The following is a 19,062-nucleotide window of genomic DNA, read 5'->3' as shown; positions in this document are numbered from 1 at the left end:
CCAGTTGCTCCGCGGCGTGTGGGATCCTCCCAGACAGGGCTCGAACCCGTGTCCCCTGCATTGGCAGGCAGATTCTTAACCACTGTACCACCAGGGAAGCCCACAAAAAGACCTAATTAAAGGTCTAGCCTGACCACTCATTAGCAAATTACTTCATCTTTCAGAAACAGTTTTTTCCAGCTGTGGACTGAGCATAATACACACCTCATAGCATTCTTACAAGGGAAGCTCCTGGTACATAGCACTCAAAATATTAATTCTTACCCTTCCTCTTTTTGTTTATCAAAACTATTAATAAAGTAAAGCTTCCAATGCTTGATTTTATATAATAATGTCATGTAGCTACTTCAAAACTACCTCATCCATAGGCACCCAGGGCAGGGGAAAAGTTTTGAGCCTTTTTTTTTTTACTTTTTGGCAGCACAATGCAGCACGTGGGATCGTAGTTCCCCGACCAGGAATGGAAACCGCGCCCCCTACAGTGGAAAGGAGGAGTCTTAACCGCTGGACGTCCAGGGAAGTCCCTGAGTCTAACTTGATTTTAAAAATTAGAAATTCCTATCAAATTTTGGAACGTTCCTTAAAATTGTTTTAAACACAAAGTAATACAATTTATCCATACAAGATAAACATTTTTATGTTCTTTATGAACTTTAATTTTTAGTTATTTTTTAACTTTTAAATTAAAAAATCATTACAAATTGATTGGAAAAAAGAAGGAGGCTCAAACAGAGATGAGGGGGAGGATGAGTGGATTCCTGTAGTGTGAGGGTGTGAGACGTTCACTTTTACTTTAGCGTTCGAATTTTCTAGAAAGGATATTATTGCTGTTTATACTTTAAAAATAATATATTTTTTAATTAAAAAAATATGACTCTCCCACTTTTACTCCCCTCAGACCAACCCTGGGCAATTAGCAAGCAGTACGTTCGAGGGAGTGGACAGCTCCTGTGATACTGCAGGTGTGCAGGATAAGGCCAAGAGGAGGAGGTGATCGGTGTGGTAAAAAGATAGAGTAATATGTGTCTATTTCAAACTGTGCCCTTCACCTTCAAAAAGGAAAATACCACTTATCATTCCTTTAGTCAAAAGGCTTGTTTCCCAGCTCTTTCCCCAGGAGGAAAAATCCCAGATTCTTATAAAAGAAAAATAAGAAAAAGAAAAGAAAACCTAGAAGGTCAGAAACAAAAATGAAAATAGTTATTTGAAAGAGTGGTGGGATGATGGGTGAATATTTTTCTTATGTTTCATTTCCATCATCATCATATTTGTGCTGTAATGAAGGTTAAGAGTCATCTGATGAAGACCATGCCCTTCTGGAGGATGTGGGTGTGTGTGGATTTGTGTGTGGATGTGTGTGTACTGTGTATACATGGATGTGAGTGTGGAATTATGTATTGTGTGTGAACCTGTGTGTGTGGAATGTAGAGTCTGTGTAGAGACTGCAGTGTATGTGTGTGAGGAATGTGGATGTGCATGGAGTGTGTGCATGAGAGAGAAGGTGGGTGTGTGAGGGGTGTGGGTGTGTTTTTTTTTTCCTCCTGAACCAAAATTTTATTTTAAATTAAGTTTTTAGTGCATACGAAAATTTTTCATAACACATGACATATAAAGATGTTAGCACATTGAACTACAACAGAAAACATTTTTATCCAACTTTTGAATCATTAATATGCTTATTTCTCCTGTGAATGAATGCAGTTAGCTTAAATCAACTTTGTCACGGGGTATCAAGTAGGTTTAAAACGTGGGGCTAGGGTTGAGTGTGTGTAACCTGGAAAGTGTGCACAGTGTGAGGTGTACAGTTTGGAGTGGGAGAGAGTGAGCCTGGATGTGTGAAGAGTGATGTGAGGTTGTGAGCGTGCAGTGGTGTGTGTGTGAACCTGTGTGTGTGTAGAGTGTGCACAGTGCGTGCGGAGTTGGGAGTGTGTGTGTGTAGTAGGTACGCGGAGGGCGGTCGCGTGTGAGCCCCCGCCCCTCCCCTCCCCCTTCCCCTCTTCTCTCCCCCCGCCCCTCCCCTCCCCCTTCCCCTCTTCTCTCCCCCGGCCCCGGCCCCGTCTGCGGCGGCGAGAGCGCGCAGCGCCGGGAAGGCCGCCCCTCTGCGGAAGGCGGCGGGAGAGTGGGGGAGGGCTGGGCCGGGCGTCCGGGCCGGAAGCGCGCCGGTCCCGGCGGGGCGGTCGCGGACATGTGCAGGATGTCGTTCAAGGTGAGCGCCGTGGGCTCCGGGAAGGGCGCGCCGGGCGGGCGGCAAACCTGCGGCGGCGGGGCCCGCACCCACCGTCCGCCCGGACCCGCCTCGGGCCCGCAGGGTGGGGTGGCCGCCGCCCCGGGGGTGCTGGCGGGGGACGGGAGGGAGCGACCAGGCCTGGATGGCTCCTGTGGTTTGTGGTCTAGGGGTGCGCTTTTTGCCCGAAAGGCTTTCAGTACTTCTGGCTGCAGGTGCGGTGAGCCCGCCCGCGGGGCGCAGGGGCGGCGAGGACTGTTGCCGGGCTAACAGTCGGGCGGGGGCGGGGAAGAAGCCCCGGGTCTGCGCTCCTCTGCGGCCGCCCCTCTTAGGGACCAGGGCTGCGGCACCGATGCCCGATCCTGCGTCCGCGTTCCCGAACGCCAGCCGCACCACTGCTGCCTCCTCCCCACACGACTTTTTTTGACCCTGAAGCTGAGTGACCAGCGCAGAGTGGAGCTGCGATTGATTACCAGACTTCAGTGTCCAAAGAGGTTATTAAGGTCATTCATTTAACGCCCACATTTTAGGATGAAAATGAGTTCATTGATATGCCTCTATTGAAGGGTTTAATAAAAATAGTAGTTAAAATGTATTGAGCACATAAAATGTGCCCGACTCTGAACCAAGGGCATCATGGTGCATCTTCTGAATCCTCAGGAGGACCCACGAGATGGTACTTTGGTGCCCCCCACTTTTTTTTTTTTTCCAAATAAGAAAACTAAAACATGGAGAAGTTAAATAACTCCTCCCACAGCCGTGCAGCCAGTGTGTGAATGGTGTTCAGATTGAAACCCTGGTGTGTCTGGCTCCAAAGCCAGTGTAATCCCACCTTTTACAGTAGCTCGTGTAAGCAGAAGAATGACACGGTGAGATTTGCATGTTAGAAAGATCTCTGGCTATGGTTTGGAGAAGAGAATGGAGCTAGGAGACCAGTCAGGATGATGTTGGGGTCATCTTGTTAAATGGTACCAGACTAGGGCACAGCTTTTGAGGATGGGAGGAAGCAGACAAATGTGAGTGACAAAAAATTTTTTAATCAGAAGAATTCGGTAATTGATGTTATTCACTGAGTTAGAGAAGGCCAGAGAAGTAAAGATAAAATGTTTGGGGTGGGACGTGTCAAGTTTAAGGATGGATAGGAGTCCAAGTAGAGATGTTGGTTAGACAGATGTACAAACTGGGAGCCCAGGAGAGTAGTCTAGGCAGGAGATAGAGATGAGATTTAGGAGTGAGCAGTGTTAAGTGGTCATTGAACCCTTGGGGATGAATGTGATTGCCTAGTGAGATCACGTAAAGGTAGAGAATAAGAGGACTGGGCTTCCCTGGTGGCGCAGTGGTTAAGAATCCACCCGCCAATGCAGGGTACACAGGTTCGATCCCTGGTCCGGGAAGATCGCACATGCCACGGAGCAGCTAAGCCCGTGTGCCACAACTATGGAGCCTGTGCTGTAGAGGCCGTGTGCCACAACTACTAAAGCGCGTGAGCCTAGAGCCCGTGCTCCGCAACAAGAGAAGCCACTGCAATGAGAAGTCCGCGCACCGCGACGAAGAGTAGCCCCCGCTCACCACAACTAGAGGAAGCCAACGCGCAGCAACCAAGACCCAAATAAAATTTATTTAAAAAAAAAAAAAGACTGAGGACAAAATCTTAAAGAAGCTCAAGACTTTAAGAATGAGCAGAATAAAGGAAACCCATTGAGAAAATGGAGGAGCAGACAGAAATGTATGAGAAAAATCAGAAGCATGTGCTATCATTAAGCCAAGAATCTGTAGTCTTTCCATAAAGGCAGAGAGGGATGCAGAGTTAAATACCACAGAGAAATCAAACAAGCTTAGAATCGAAAAGTGCCCCTTGAATTTAGTAACAAAACAGGCTCTGGTGACCTTGCTGAGAGCAGTTTTAATGTAATGTTGAGTTCAGAAGCCAGATTGTAATAGCTTGAAAAGAGAGTGGGTGGAAACCACAAGTGGAAAGAACTCTTTCAAAAAATTCTTCGGGAAACAGTGGCTGCAGCAGGAATCCAGACTTGGCCAAGGGTTTGTTTGCTTTAAAATGGTAGAGACTTGAGCATCTTTAAATGATAATAGACCTCTCAACAATAAACAAGACAACCCAATTTTAAAATGGTCAAAGGATCTGAATAGACGTTTGTCACAAGGAGATATACAAATGGCCAATAAGCCACTGAAAGGATATTTGACATCATTAGCCAACAGGGAAATGCAAATCAAAACCACAATGAGGGCTTCCCTGGTGGCGCAGTGGTTGAGAGTCTGCCTGCTGATGCAGGGGACACGGGTTCATGCCCCGGTCCGGGAAGATCCCACATGCCGCAGAGCGGCTGGGCCTGTGAGCCATGGCAGCTGAGCCTGCGCGTCTGGAGCCTGTGCTCCGCAACGGGAGAGGCCACAACAGTGAGAGGCCCGCGTACCGCAAAAAACAAAAACAAACAAAAAAACCCCAATGAGATACCACTTCACACCCATTAAGATGATTACAGTCAACAGGACAGACAATGACAAGTGTTGGCAAGGATGTGGAGAAATTGGAACCCTCATACATTACTGGTAGGAATATAAAATGATGCAGAAATAATAGAAAACAGTCTAGTCATCCTTCAAAGAGTTAAACAGAGTGCTACCATATGATCCAACAATTCTGCTTCTAGGTGTATATGCACAAGAAATGAAAACATATGTCAGGAATTTATATCTCATGGTGCTGGAGGCTGGGAAGTCCACCATCAAGCTGTTGGCAGGTTCAGTGTCTAGTGAGAACCCTCTTCCTGGCTTGCAAACAGCCACCTTCTGGCTATCTCCTCAGAAAGGGGAGAGAAGGAGCTCTAATGTCTTCCTTTTCTTGTAAGGGCACTAACCCCACGATGGGGGCTCCACCCTCAGGACCTAATCTAAACCTAATTATCTCCAAATGCCCCACCTCCAAATATCATCACAATGAGGGTTAGGAATTCAACATAGTAACTTGGAGGGGGGAGGACACAGTCATGCAGTCCATAACATGGTATATCCATACAATGGAATATCATACAACCAACAAAAAGAATGAAGCACTCATACATAGCAACATGCATAGACCTTGAAAACATTATGTTAAGTGCAAAACGCCAGATACTGAAGGCCGGTATTATCTGGTTCCCTTTATACAAAATGTCCAGAATAGGCAAATCCATAGTGACAGAAAGTAACTTAGTGGTTGCCAGGGACTGGGGAAAGAAGGGGGTGATGGGGAGTGATTGTTAATAGGTACGAGGTTTCTCCTGATTGATGAAAATGTTCTGGAATAGTGGTGATGGTTGTGAAACCTTGAGATTAAACTAAAAACCACTGAATTATATGCTTAAAAGGATGAATTTTATAGTATGTACATTATATCTCAATAAAAAAGTATTTTAAGATGACAACAGGGAGTGCTGAGAAGGCTTGCACACAGAGGGGATGATTGAGCTGAGTGCTGAAGTTCTCAGGAGGTTGGGGGGGCAGAGATATTGATGTTTTGTAAAGTGAAGGCCAGGATGCGGTCAGAATTTGGGGTGGGCAGAAAGGAAGGTGCCAACATTTTCAGTGAAGAAAATGTTCATTTTCAGCGAAGAAAATGTCAGGAGGCGACAACTACCTTGAGGTGAGGCAGAGGATGAGAAGGTGGGATGGCCTGAGTCTTGAAGCAGCAGAGATGTACACCTGGTGAGAAGGGCAGTGTCTGGAAGCCAGGTGAGGAGGGCCCAGCCCCATTCTCCACCCTAGGGCTGGGGTGGGAGCAGGCCCCGCCTCCACCAGGGAGGCAGAGGAAGCTCGGTGCTAAGTGAAGGAGAAAGACAGTTGATTTTCCAGCAAGTGGAGGAGTTCCAAAAGGCACAGAGGGAAGGCTTGAGGGGGAGTGGGGGAGGGGAGCAGTCACAGGACGGTGACTAACCCTGCACTAGCCCCAGCTCACATCATACCAAACGTATTAAAATGTACCCTCAGCCCACAATGAGAATAGCAACTTTTGGGAATTCCCTGGCAGTCCAGTGGTTTGGACTCAGCACTTTCACTGCCAGGGGCCCAGGTTCATTCTGTCTGGGGAACTAAGATCCCACAAGCACTTTTGTTGTACATTTTTGGAAGGATTTGTATACTATTGCTTTTTAAATTATTTAGCAACAAATAACATTTAATTTACATTTGTCCAGGATTTTTCTGCAATTCAGTAGTTCTTGTATAGTGAGAAAATCAGACCTGCCGATTATATTCATGTGTCAGCAGCGACATTTTATGAATACCAATTTTAGCAATTAGTAAAGTTGACAACATGTTACATTTCGTACATACTGAATCAAGTTTTCATTAACTTTGATTTTGGAGCCATAGATTAACTGTTTCATTTTCATCGGCAGCTGAAAGGCTTGTAGGCCCGAGGCCCTGGATCTCCAAGGCCTGCATTGAAAAGACCCAGCATTGTTGGCTGAGTCTGTGGGAGGATAAACAGAGCGTTAGAAGCCACAATTTTGCTTCTTCTCGATGACTGAGTCACCACTTGTAGGGCTATTTGCTTCTGAACCATGTGGACACCCTTTTTTTTTTTTTTTTACAACTTTATTGGAGTATAATTTGCTTCACAATGGTGTGTTAGTTTCTGCTTTATAACAAAGTGAATCAGTTATACATATACATCTGTTCCCATATCCCTTCCCTCTTGCATCTCCCTCCCTCCCACCCTCCCTATCTCACCCCTCCAGGCGGTCACAAAGCACTTAGCTGATCTCCCTGTGCTATGCGGCTGCTTCCCACTAGTTATCTATTTTACATTTGGTAGTGTGTATATCACGTGGACACCCTTTTTTATCCTTTGTCCATTATGCTGTCAGCAGTCCCTTCTTGCTGGTAGCGCTTTGCCTCTCCAGTAAACTTCCTGTTTCATGCTTGGCAACTCCCAATTTGTTCTGGTTGGGAAAAGAGATACATGTTTGTTGGGATTGTTTTTAAAGTAAAAGCAAACTCAAAGTGCAGGTCTGAGTCTTTTTGTGGAATGAAGCTCGTGGATTTCAGTACATTAACTTTTGTCTTTATAACAACTATTTCTCCAAGGCTGAGGTTGCCAAAAGTCTGGCACAATTTGGGGGTTAGACCCTAACCCAATGAGGGAGGTCACCATTCCAGGGGAATCATCACTAGATAAAGAATAATGCCTAGGTCTTTCTCGTCTTACCCAAGAGGATAAAGCATCTCAATACCAGGCTTTATCTTGGTGATGGAAATTGCTCATGTCTTGGCCAGACGTACAGGAACTTGTATGTTTCATCTATGTTCTGAAGGTATGTAAATTATCTCAAAATCAATTCCAGTTCATCAATCACCTGAAATTTTTTGGATGAGCCACAGGAGAATAAATTAACAAAGCCATGTATTTCTTTAACAGCTTTATTGAAATACAGATCACATACCATATAATTCACCAAGCTAAAGTGTTCGTTTCAGTGGTTTTTAGCATATTCACAGAGTTGTGCACCCACTAGCACAATCAATTTTAGGATATTTTAATCACCCCAAAAAGAAACTCTATACCTCTTAGCAGTCACTGTATTCCTCCAAACACCGTTGTTTCAGAAAACTGCGCAACTACTTTCTACCTCTATCGATTGGCCTATTCGGGACATATATGTGTTAAACAGACCTTAAACGTGGTCTTGAGTTCTGAGTTTGGAAACGCCAGTGTTATACAGGCCTACCTCTTAGGCAGAATGCCTGGCTGAATAAATCACTTCCTTTTTCCTCTTAGGTTTCCTATCACTTACAGAAGTGTAATGATGCTTACAACACAGGGTTAACTCTCAGTTAATGTTTATTAAGCAATTCTGTAAATTTCAGCCATTTAGCACAAAGTGGAATGGTGACATATCCAAAGCCTCCTCCTGCCCCGTGGTCCCTCAACCCTCCTTATCCCCTTGTTTAATGCGGCTTCGAACATCAGAGAAATTCATCATTGAACAAAGCTAATGTTCTCTTGATTAGATTAATTATACAAATGAAATCCACATTATTCTCAACCCTTTTTTAAACCAGTAGTTTAGATCTCTACCGCCTCTTAGCTTTTAATCAGAATTCCAGTTCTGTACAAGTAACAACTTCCCTTCTGTGTTTCTCTCCCCTTCCTTCCCGGATTTAATTTCTGGTAGTGTGCTGATGACCACTGTGTGAGCCAAAATTCTGGCAGTAAATAGGGGGAAAAAAGAGAAGGGAAGGTGGCATATGTGGAAGGTTATACTCAGGTTTTCTCACAGCGGATAAGATTTAGCATCTCAGACTCTGGACCCAAACAGACCTGGGTTTGAATCCCGTTACTTCCTAGCTGGATGACCTTACATAAGTCACTTCTGTGCCTCAGTTTCCTCATCTTAAAAATGGAAACAGTAACACCTACCTCATGGGGTTTTTCTGGGAATTAAAAGCATTAGAACAGTGAGAGTACTCAGCACACCGCCTGATACAGAGCAAGAACCCAACGTAGGTTGTCACTGCTGTGATGACAGTGTCACAGCCAACAGCCTGCTTGCAGAGACCCGAAAAACCAAGGAAGAGGTTAACTAGTAATCACACGATTGGTGAAGTGCCTTAAGATTTGTGTGAAGCATTTTCACGTGCATCAGCTCCTTTAAAGGCTTAAAGGGCTGCCCTTTGTAAACAGCATTTTATGATTATGTGCAGATTGTACCCAGAGGAGGTTTGGAAGTTAACCAGGCAATGTGGTCTGTAGACCCCAAAGAGAAAAGAAGGTTGTGGGACTTTCCATCTTGGCAGAAGAGGACTTGGAATGAGGGTAGGAAGGAGGTCACTGGGGTCCACACTGCCTATTCCTTGCTGTCTCAGGAGGAGAATTCCGCAGGAGGCAGGACGATAGGGTGGCTGAAAGCCCAGCCTCAAGCACCAGACTGCCTGGGGCTGAAGCCTGCCTTGTTGCTTCTCGCTTCTCGCTTACGTCATCTGAGCAGTGGGATAATAATGCACCCACTTCCCCGAGCTGTGATGAGCATTAAATGAGCTAGTCTGCAGAGGATGTGCCACTGGTACAGAATAAGCACTTGGTAAGTATTAGCTCAGGATTCCTGCACTCCAGTAAAACGGGTTGGCCGCAGTGTCATAGGAGAACTTATGCATTGCTTTGCTGGACATTTCCACCTTGATGCCCCATAGGCATCTGAAACTCGGCATGTGCAAAGCTGAACTCATCACGTTTCCCCATAATCTGCCTTTCAACCGGAGCTTCCGACTTCCATGAGTGGCACCACATCTGCCAGGCTCCCTCTCCCTCTGCTCCTGCACAGACAGTCACACCGAGACTATTCAGTTTAGCTCCTTGAAATTTCTCCCGTCTGTCTCATCCTGCTGTCCCCACGATCGTAGCCTCAGCTCACCATCTCTTCCCTGTCTGTACAGTGTCTCCTAACCTTGTAGACACCAGTCTCAGTCTGGCTCCAGTCCTCAGACCGGCTCCAGTCCTTCCTTGACTCCCTAGTACCCACCGGATGAAGTCCAAGCTCCATCACATAGCACAGCAAGTCCTTCAGGATGTGGCCCTGACTACCTGCCCTACAGCATCTCCTGTCCTCTCTCCCCCCACGTCCTTCACTCCAGCCCTTCCGAGCTAGTGACGGTTCCCAGGATGCCCCCATGTCATTGCATCAGCACCCTGCATGCCTGGGATGCTCGTTTCCTACTGGCCCATAAAGCCATTGGAGCAGAGATCAAGGTTGACTGGTACCTCTAGTCCTAGCCCCTGGCCAGTGCCACTGTCCCAAGCACATGCCAGTGACCAAGCAAATGAATTCTCCTGGACAAGTCTTAAAGGGCTGTGAGGACTGTGCATCTAGAGCTCACATCTCTTGAGCGTTTGCTGTCAAAGTGCATTTGCACGTATTACTTCATTTAGCCTCTTAACAGCCCATGACAGAGGTACAGTTGACCCTCCGTGTCTTCAGGTTCCACATCTGCCTATTCAACCACAGATCAAAAGTATTCAGAAAAAAAATTCCAGAAAGTTCCAAAAAGCAGAACTTGAATTTGACCTGCACTGGCAACTATTTACATAGCATTTACATGTGTAAGATATCACAAGTAATCTCGAGATGATTTAAAGTATGTGGGAGGAGATACATAGGTTATATGCAAGTACTGTGCTGATTTATATAAGAGACTTGAGCATCCACAGAGTTCAGTATCCGCAGGGGGTCTAGTCCCCCGAGGATGCTGACTATACCACCACTATTAATATCATTCTCGCTTTCCTAGGGCAGAGAGAAATTAAATAACCTGCCCAAGGTCCCAGAACCGGGAAGTAGCAGGGCCAGGACTTGAACTCAGCTCTCTCTCACCCCAAATCAACTACTCTATCATGACTCCACCTCCCAGTATATCAAGCTCTTGAGGGAAAATGAAGGATTTACACCTTTTCCCAAAGCTCAGTTTCTAGAACCTTTTAGGAAACCAGGATGTCTAGCCCGTGCAGGAGAGGAATCCCCGAGGCCATCCTAAAGGCAGGAGAGGCTCCTGGCTGGAGAGCTTGTTATGACAATAGAAGTTTGGGGCTTGCAAATGGTTTTTTGAAAGGTATTTGGGGTTAAAGGGAAACAACAAAATCATTGAAAATGATTTAGTTTATGACTCTCAAGGTTTCGTGTTTCCAGACAAGCCAACAAAGCTGTTCCATGGTGCATATTAACTTGTCTTCCTGATTCACCCTCCCAAACTTCATCTTGGCTTTGTGCAGTCTCTCTATTTAAGGGGCATTGTTTCATGACTTATTATACAAGTCAAACCAGCCTTGCCATTGCTTCACACACTTACTAACAACTGTAACATCAGACCCAGCCTGGTGCAAAAACCACAGACACTGGGTGTGAAAACTCCTGGGACAGTAACACTTACAGCTTCAGGGGAAGCAAATTATTCACCCGGAATTTAAGGTGAACTTTTTCCTCCTAACTGAGCCAGGGAAGCATTCCAAGTATGTTTGTCATCTGCTTATCACGCCCCACTTTGCCACGCTCTTGTCCAAGAATGCACAAGAACACTAAGTTGTGTTGTGCATGTGCTGAAGAGCTCCTGAAATTAAACCCTCACACCTACAGGTGCCGTCACCCCTCTGCTGCCACTGGACTTTCACTTGTGATGGTTCGGTGAAGCAGCTGAAATTGTCGGTGTTTTCTTTTTAACTTAGCATTGGTGAGTTAGGTTTTGTATGTAATACCTTATACATATACTTAGAAGACGTATTGCATAAAAGACCCTCTGGGTCAGATATGTGCTTTGAGCCCACCCCAAAAAGTGTTTTTGTTAAACAATTTGAATACTAGAAAATTTCCTGAGACCAGCAGAATTCTTTATTAGTACCAATACTCTGAGTTCAGTTTTGCCTGTTGATTCTAACTTTGTAAAGAAAGTGAACAGAAGGAAAGAAACTAGTATTTGTAAGCATGGATGATGTGCTGGGCACCGTATTAGCCAATTAACCTGCATCATTTAATTTTTACCATAAACTTCAAGGCAGTAATGTGATCTCCATCTGAGCAAGAGGAATCCAGGCCTCAGCAGGGCCAAGTCCGTTGCCCAGGGCTGGGGTGGAAACCCTGAGCTGTCTGGTTCTGTCTGCCCCTCACCCCCACCAGGGACTGTTCTCTGCAAATTCAAATTGATCTGTTTTAGAGAAGGTGGTGGTACTACAGTCAACGCTGCAGCTCTGATTCAGGAGAACTCTTCTCCAGCTCTGTTCCTTCCGTAGTTGTTCCAGTGTTAACTTAGCAACTTTAAAATAACCCAGGAGTGGAGTGAAGGATCCACTGGAGAGAACTGGAGTGGGAATGCCCGTTTTCATGGTGGCCTCACCCACTGACCATGTGGCTGACCACTTTACTCCTTTTTCTTTCTTTCTTTTTTTTTTTTTTTTTTTTTTGCGATACGTGGGCCTCTCACTGTTGTGGCCTCTCCCGTTGCGGAGCACAGGCTCCGGACGTGCAGGCTCAGCAGCCATGGCTCATGGGCCCAGCTGCTCCGTGGCATGTGGGATCTTCCCGGACCGGGGCACGAACCCGTGTCCCCTGCATCGGCAGGCAGACTCTCAACCACTGTGCCACCAGGGAAGCCCCTACTCCTTTTTCTTAAAGGACTCACAGCAACATTTTCTGCCCAGAGTTCCTTGTTCTCAGCAGAAACCTCTGGCAAGTTCCAGCTGAAACAGAGAAAATTTGGTGGAGGGAAAGTGAGGCATTTACCCAGGCAGCTGGAATCAGGTAGAAAGTATTGAGGGCACAGAAAAGGTACCTGTAAACTCAGAATTGGGAGAGATTTCCCTCTGCTTAGAGGCAAAGAGAGATTTGGGAACACTTCAGGGAGGAAATAACCTTTAAGCAGAACCTTGGCCGTGAAGGATGGGGGAAAATTCATTTCACACAAAAAGGAAACTGTGAACAAAGACACAGAGGCAGGAAAGTGAGGACATTGGTGGGAAATAGGGTATTAATAGTGCTGTGTAATCAACAACACGGCTCTTCATCACAGCCCCATGGCTCGGGTATCTGCATCCCATAACCAAGTACACGACAATCACCTGTTGCCAGAGGAGCACTCTCAAATGATCAGACACATCTGGAAGGTCTCCCTTTTGAATGGTAGTGCGTACTTGCGTAGAAGTGGTCGTGTTAATGAAAGTCGATTTTAAGATCCTGTTTTGTTTTGCTTCTGCAGAAGGAAACCCCACTTGCCAACGCTGTGTTCTGGGCAGCGAGGAGGGGCAACTTGGCTCTGCTCAGGCTGCTGCTGAACAGTGGCCGAGTGGACGTGGACTGCAGGGACAGTGTACGGACCTGTCCATTCGGTACACGCATGCTGTACCCCCGCTGGCATGAGAGCGCCTGCTGAGTACCCTTCCTTCACAGTGTTTGTCCGCTTTTTCATGTGTTTGCTTGCTTCATCCTTTTCAAAAAGTCCGAAGTACCATGGGGAACTTCAAAACATACTGGGGGGCTTCCCTGGTGGCGCAGTGGTTGAGAGTCCGTCTGCCGATGCAGGGGACGCGGGTTCGTGCCCCGGTCTGGGAGGATCCCACATGCCGCGGAGCGGCTGGGCCCGTGAGCCACGGCCGCTGAGCCTGCGCGTCCAGAGCCTGTGCTCCGCAAAGGGAGAGGCCACAGCAGTGGGAGACCCGCATACCACAAAAACAAACAAACAAACAAACAAACATACTGGGAAAGCCATTACCTGCATAAAACAGGAGGGGCCACAATAGGGGAAGAGACACGTCACTGGGAATCAGAATCGGCCAAGTCCGAGAAGAAAAGGGGGAGATGATTCAGAACGGAAGGGGGCTGCCGCGGATGTGGGAGTTGGGTTTTTTCTACTGAGAGATGGAAGCCTCCACCCAGCCTCTTATCCCTTCCTTACCTTTGCAAACACCAGTACCCTCATCCGTAATGAAGGGGAACTAAAAACAGGTCCTCCCACCTACTTTCAGGCATCACTGCGAGAGCCCTTTCTTCCCCGGCTAGAGGCAGCAATTTCTCTGTTCTCAGCAGGACGTCGCACCTCTGGGGACTAAGAGGACCTCAGATGAGGAGAGAGGAGATGTTTTGATTTTAAGGATTAAATAGAAATGTTTTCACAGGAGCCTTCTTGTTTTCCTGATAACAGGGTGTGCCATTTCCAGCTTTTATTGCGCAAATTTGGTAGGTGATGTCAGCCACCAGCCCAAGCGAGGTATCAAAGTTTGCTCCACTTTGCCCCACCCCGGGCATCAGTGCAGGACAGCTTGGGGTGCACCTCCAGACCCACTTGTAACTTTCTCCAGCTTGCTCTGTGTCCCAGAGTTGGAGCTGTCTGGCCTGCCCCAGGGGACTGGCTTCCCTCGGGCCTCCAGTAGGGTTTGGCCAGTGGGAGCGTTGGCAGGAATCAGAGGGAGGGAGGACAGGGATGTTGAGGAGTCTAGACCCCCCCATCCTGTCTGGCAGCAGGACTCTCACCCTCTCCATTCTGGGAGCCACCACCTGTCCCTCGCGCCTTCGGGTCTAGGCTAGCAGTGCAGCTCCGCTGTTCCTAGCTCCCAGTGCTGTTCTTTGTGGTTTCCCTACATCCAGAGCATAGCCTTATAAATAGTCTCTTTATTAAACTTTCGTCCAGTTATCCCAGTTTGAATGTACCATCTGTTCTTTGCCAGGACCCAAACTGATATGGGGTCCTGGGCATCTGTGAACTGGTCGTCGGGTCTTACTTGGGTCTTGCTGGGCAGCAGTGCCACACTGGACAGAACTGGAGTGGGAATGCCCGTTTTCATTGTGGCCTCACCCACTGACCATGTTGATGACCACTTTACTCCTTTTTCTTAAAATCACCCCTTTTCAGACACCCCCTACGACCTTCTCCTGACTTCCAGCTTTGTGTAGCTTAATACATCCACAGATCCCTCCTCTTTTTTAAATTAATTTATTTGTTTATATTTTTGGCTGCGTTGGGTCTTTGTTGCTGCACACGGGCTTTCTCTGGTTGCGGCTAGCGAGGGCTACTCTTCGTTGCGGTGTGCGGGCTTCTCATTGCGGTGGCTTCTCTTGTCGTGGAGCACAGGCTCTAGGCGTGCGGGCTTTGTATTCTATTTCTCCTTTGTCCCAACCTCTGACTTTTCCTCAGTCGACCATGATATAGAAGTGAAATACAATGTATAAAGGAGCATTTTGGTTATTTGTTTCATTCATCTTCCCTTACTGTAAAATAGATGAGCCTGATGTTTTTTATTTTCTTTTTAAAATATCCAAGTTAAGTGCTCTGTGGTTCCTCTAGCTCATGATTGATTTGTATTTTGAGACCAGTGTGACCCATGATGAAAAAATGTTCTCATCTCTCATGCAAAGGATACATTCATAGCTTGCCTGTTCAGACTGGCTTTAAATCAAGGAATCTTCTGTCTGAATGCTGAATAAAAATGTTCTCACATTCAACAGGAAGTTGGTAACTCCAAGTTTGCTACTCTAATCTTGAAGAACATGGAGGAAGGAGTACCCCTGAATGACAGGTGGTACAGCCGACATGAAGGTCTTAACATTCAAATACCAAATGCGGTCACATGGGGTAGAAGAATATCATAAAGCACTTCTGTGAAGCCACTAACTCTTCTTGATTCTACCTGTACTTATAGCAAACAAGACTTTCCCCAAACTAGGATTGTCTTTCACACGAGTCAACAAAAACCAAATAATAATCTAACATTTACTGAGGCATCATAATATTATTTTAACATCTAACTCTTACTGAATATTTAACATTACTAAGCTAAGCACATCGCCTGAATTATTGCTTTTTCCCATTTAATTTAACCAGGCAGATACTTTTACTATTCCGCATTACGGATGAGGTGAATGAGTCTTTGAAAGCTCAGATAACCAGCCCAGAATCATACTGTCAGTGACCACTCAACTATACTGCCTTCCTACAAAATCCCACAGATGTATTGAATATATAGCATGAGGCTTCTAAGAATCACCACCCCGTACCTAGTGAGGCTTCCTCACAGGCAGAGCCGTCTGTCTCTCTCTTATCCTCTCCACAGAAGCAGGCTGCTGACCACACAGAAGAGGTGGTTCAGATTACAGTTTTGAGCCCTTGAAAACAAATGTAAATTAAACCACAAAAGTCCACTTGAATTGGAATATCAGGTGGTACGTCTCAAGTCCTTGAATCTTAAAGCTGGCAGGGACCTTGGCAATCATGTCATCCAGCTCCTCATTTTAAAGCTGAAGTAAATGAGCCCCAGGAATTGTGAGCAGTGTGCCCCAGGTTACGCTGCTGGTTGATGACAGAGATGGACCCCGGGGCTCCTGACTCGCACTTCTGTAATCTCTCGTTGCATCTTTACCTGAATCAGTTTGAAAATAAAGAATTCTAAACTCAGAAAACCAACTAGTACCACTTAACCCACTTTTTTGCCATTAGTAACAGTGTTTTGGCTCAGGAATCATAAAACGAGGCCACTACATTACAGCCGCCTCAAAATGCAGTAACCATGGTTCACTTGGACTGTGTGTCTGAGGGTAATGGAAGTAAGTGAATGTTTGAACTGAAAATTCCAGCCTCAGCAATTTGTCACTTTGCTTTTTCCTGTTTGGTCTGCATTATAAGATTATTCACGAGACACTTTTATTTACTGCGGGAGATGTTGCGCTCAGCTCGGACGTGTCCTGGGAAGAGCTGACGTCTGCGGCATCTTCTCCAGGCCACCTCTCTGGTGTCACGTGGCCTGACTGCTCATCTGTCTCTTCCCCACCCAGCACGGCACAACACTCCTCATGGTCGCCTCCTATGCTGGCCACATAGGCTGTGTGAGGGAGCTCATCCTGCAGGGAGCTGACATCAATCTCCAGAGAGAGGTAAGTCAGGTTTTGCACGTGAATAAGAATAACGCAGCTCTATTTACAATAGCCAGGACATGGAAGCAACCTAAGTGTCCATCGACAGTTGAGTGGAGAAAGAAGATGTGGCACATATATACAATGGAATATTACTCAACCATAAAAAGAAACGAAATTGAGTTACTTGTAGTGAGGTGGATGGACCTAGAGTCTGTCATATGGAGTGAAGTAAGTCAGAAAGAGAAAAACAAATACCGTATGCTAACACATATATATATATATGGAATCTAAAAAAAAAAAAAAAAACGTGGTCATGAAGAACCTAGGGGCAAGACGGGAATAAAGACACAGACCTACTAGAGAATGGACTTGAGGACACAGGGAGGGGGAAGGGTAAACCGGGACGAAGCGAGAGAGTGGCATGGACATATATACACTACCAAACGTAAAATAGATAGCTAGTGGAAAGCAGCCGCATAGCACAGGGAGATCAGCTTGGTGCTTTGTGACCACCTAGAGGGGTGGGATAGGGAGGGTGGGAGGGAGGGAGATGCAAGAGGGAAGAGATATGGGGACATATGTATATGTATAACTGATTCACTTTGTTATAAAGCAGAAACTAACACCATTGTAAAGCAATTATACTCCAATAAAGATGTTAAAAAAAAAAAAAGAATAACGCCGGTGGCAGAGATGCGAAGCTCTCACAATAGTGAATTGTTAAAAAGGACTATAGAGTACAGTCATCCCTCCGAATATGCAGGGGATTGGGTCCAGGACCCCCCGTGGATACCAAAATCTTCAGATACTCAAGTTCCTTATGTGAAATGGCATAGTATTTGCACATGGCCTACGCATATCCTCCCATGTACTTTAAATCATCTCTAGAGTACTTATAATATCTAATACGATGTAAATGCTATGTAAATAGTTGCTGGTGCATGGCAAGTTGGAACTTTATGGAATTTTTCTTAAATTTTATTGGAGTATAGTTGATTTACAGTGTTGTGTTAGTTTCAGGTGTACAGCAAAGTGATTCAGTTATACATATACATATATTCTTTCTTTTTCAGATTCTTTTCCCGTATAGGTTATTACGGAATACTGAATAGAGTTCCCTGTGCTATACATTAGGTCCTTGTTGGTCACCTATTTTACATAAAGTAGTGTGTATATGTTAATCCCAAACTCCTAATTTATTCCTCCGCACCCACCACATTTCCCCTTTGGTAACTGTAAGTTTGTTTTTGAAATCTGTGTCTGTTTCTGTTTATAAATAAGTTCATTTGTATCATTTTTTAATTAGATTCCACATATGAGTGATATCATATGATGTTTGTTTTTCTCTGTCTGACTTACTTCACTTAGTATGATAATCTCTAGGTCCATCCATGATGCTACAAATGGCATTATTTCATTCTTTTTTATGGCTGAGTAATATTCCATTGTATATATGTACCACATCTTCTTTATCCATTCCTCCGTTGATGGACATTTAGGTTGCTTCCATATCTTGGCTATTGTAAATAGTGCTGCATTGAACACTGGGGTGCATGTATCTTTTCGAATTATGGTTTTCTCTGGATATATGCCCAGGAGTGGGATTGCCAGATCATATGGTAGCTCTATTTTTAGTTTTTTAAGGAACTCAGATTCTTCTGAGTAATTTCCACAACACCGAATCATCGTTTTAGGTCATTTTCACTTCAGTAGTTGATTTTCTTCTGGAAGGAAGATGTTTGGGCCCCCTTAGAATTCTACTTTAAAACTTCCCTAATCTTTTCATTTTTCCTCTCTGCTTTACAGCCTTTGTTTATTTTAACTTTAAAGAAAAGACAGATTTTCTCTAATAAAAAACAATACAGTCCAGGTCTGCTTACTCAAAGACTTTATTGTGAAGGGCTAGTTCAACATACACAAAAATCTCTTAAGAAGAACAGAGAGAAGCTGGGAGAAGAAGAGAAACGTTTGTTTGATTTCCACCCAATGTATGGTTCTTATGGTCTTTATATTTATCTGTTTGGTTCCAACTGCTCAACTAATGTTCTTGGAGATGAAAACTATTGTGCATTGAACACAGTGGCCCTTGAGGACTTAAGTGTGTTGGGTTTAGAGGTAACCTGTGTGGCGCAAATAACGATGACGTGTAGGTCCCCGGTGACCCCCTGAATTCCCTGAGCCAGGTCAGTCTGGAAAAATAGCCAAAGAGAGGCCCTGACCTCACCCCGCGTATTTTGGAAGCTGAAAGAGAGTGCCTGGCAGTGCTGTGGAACTGACGCTTAGAGCAGACTTCTTCCTCGGTTCATCTGTAATCCATTTTGCAATATCAGAATATTTGTCTCCTGAAGATGTACCTGCCATTGTTTCCTTTAGTTGGCTCTCTAGACACATAGTGTTTGCACACTTTGGTAGTCTCTAAAATTCATGTCTATTAAGAAGGTGAGGGATTTCCAT

The 19,062-nt window shown here is 45.4% G+C and overlaps 1 protein-coding gene across 7 annotated transcripts in view; it reads left to right on the top strand.

Annotated features, from left to right (window-relative positions):
* Positions 1–2,050: 2,050 nt before the first annotated feature.
* Positions 2,051–19,062, top strand: part of ANKRD29 (ankyrin repeat domain 29) — a 44,115-nt gene continuing 27,103 nt past the window's right edge. For 3 of the 7 annotated variants that reach the window (XM_060119407.1, XM_060119408.1, XM_060119406.1), the window contains exons 1-3: positions 2,051–2,206; positions 12,962–13,072; positions 16,528–16,626. In XM_060119407.1, the coding sequence (XP_059975390.1) occupies positions 2,186–2,206; positions 12,962–13,072; positions 16,528–16,626 (231 nt within the window). In that variant the 5' untranslated portion in view covers positions 2,051–2,185. Of the gene's footprint in view, positions 2,207–5,832; positions 5,957–12,961; positions 13,092–16,527; positions 16,627–19,062 lie in introns of all 7 variants that reach the window. The other 4 variants (XM_060119410.1, XM_060119412.1, XM_060119413.1 and 1 more) reach the window with 4 other exon arrangements.

The sequence above is a fragment of the Mesoplodon densirostris genome, chromosome 15, assembly GCF_025265405.1.
Source record: "Mesoplodon densirostris isolate mMesDen1 chromosome 15, mMesDen1 primary haplotype, whole genome shotgun sequence".
Classification (NCBI taxonomy): Eukaryota; Metazoa; Chordata; class Mammalia; order Artiodactyla; family Ziphiidae; genus Mesoplodon; species Mesoplodon densirostris.
The sequence above is the reverse complement of the archived record's forward strand: the minus strand, read 5'-3'. Positions and strand labels throughout refer to the sequence as shown.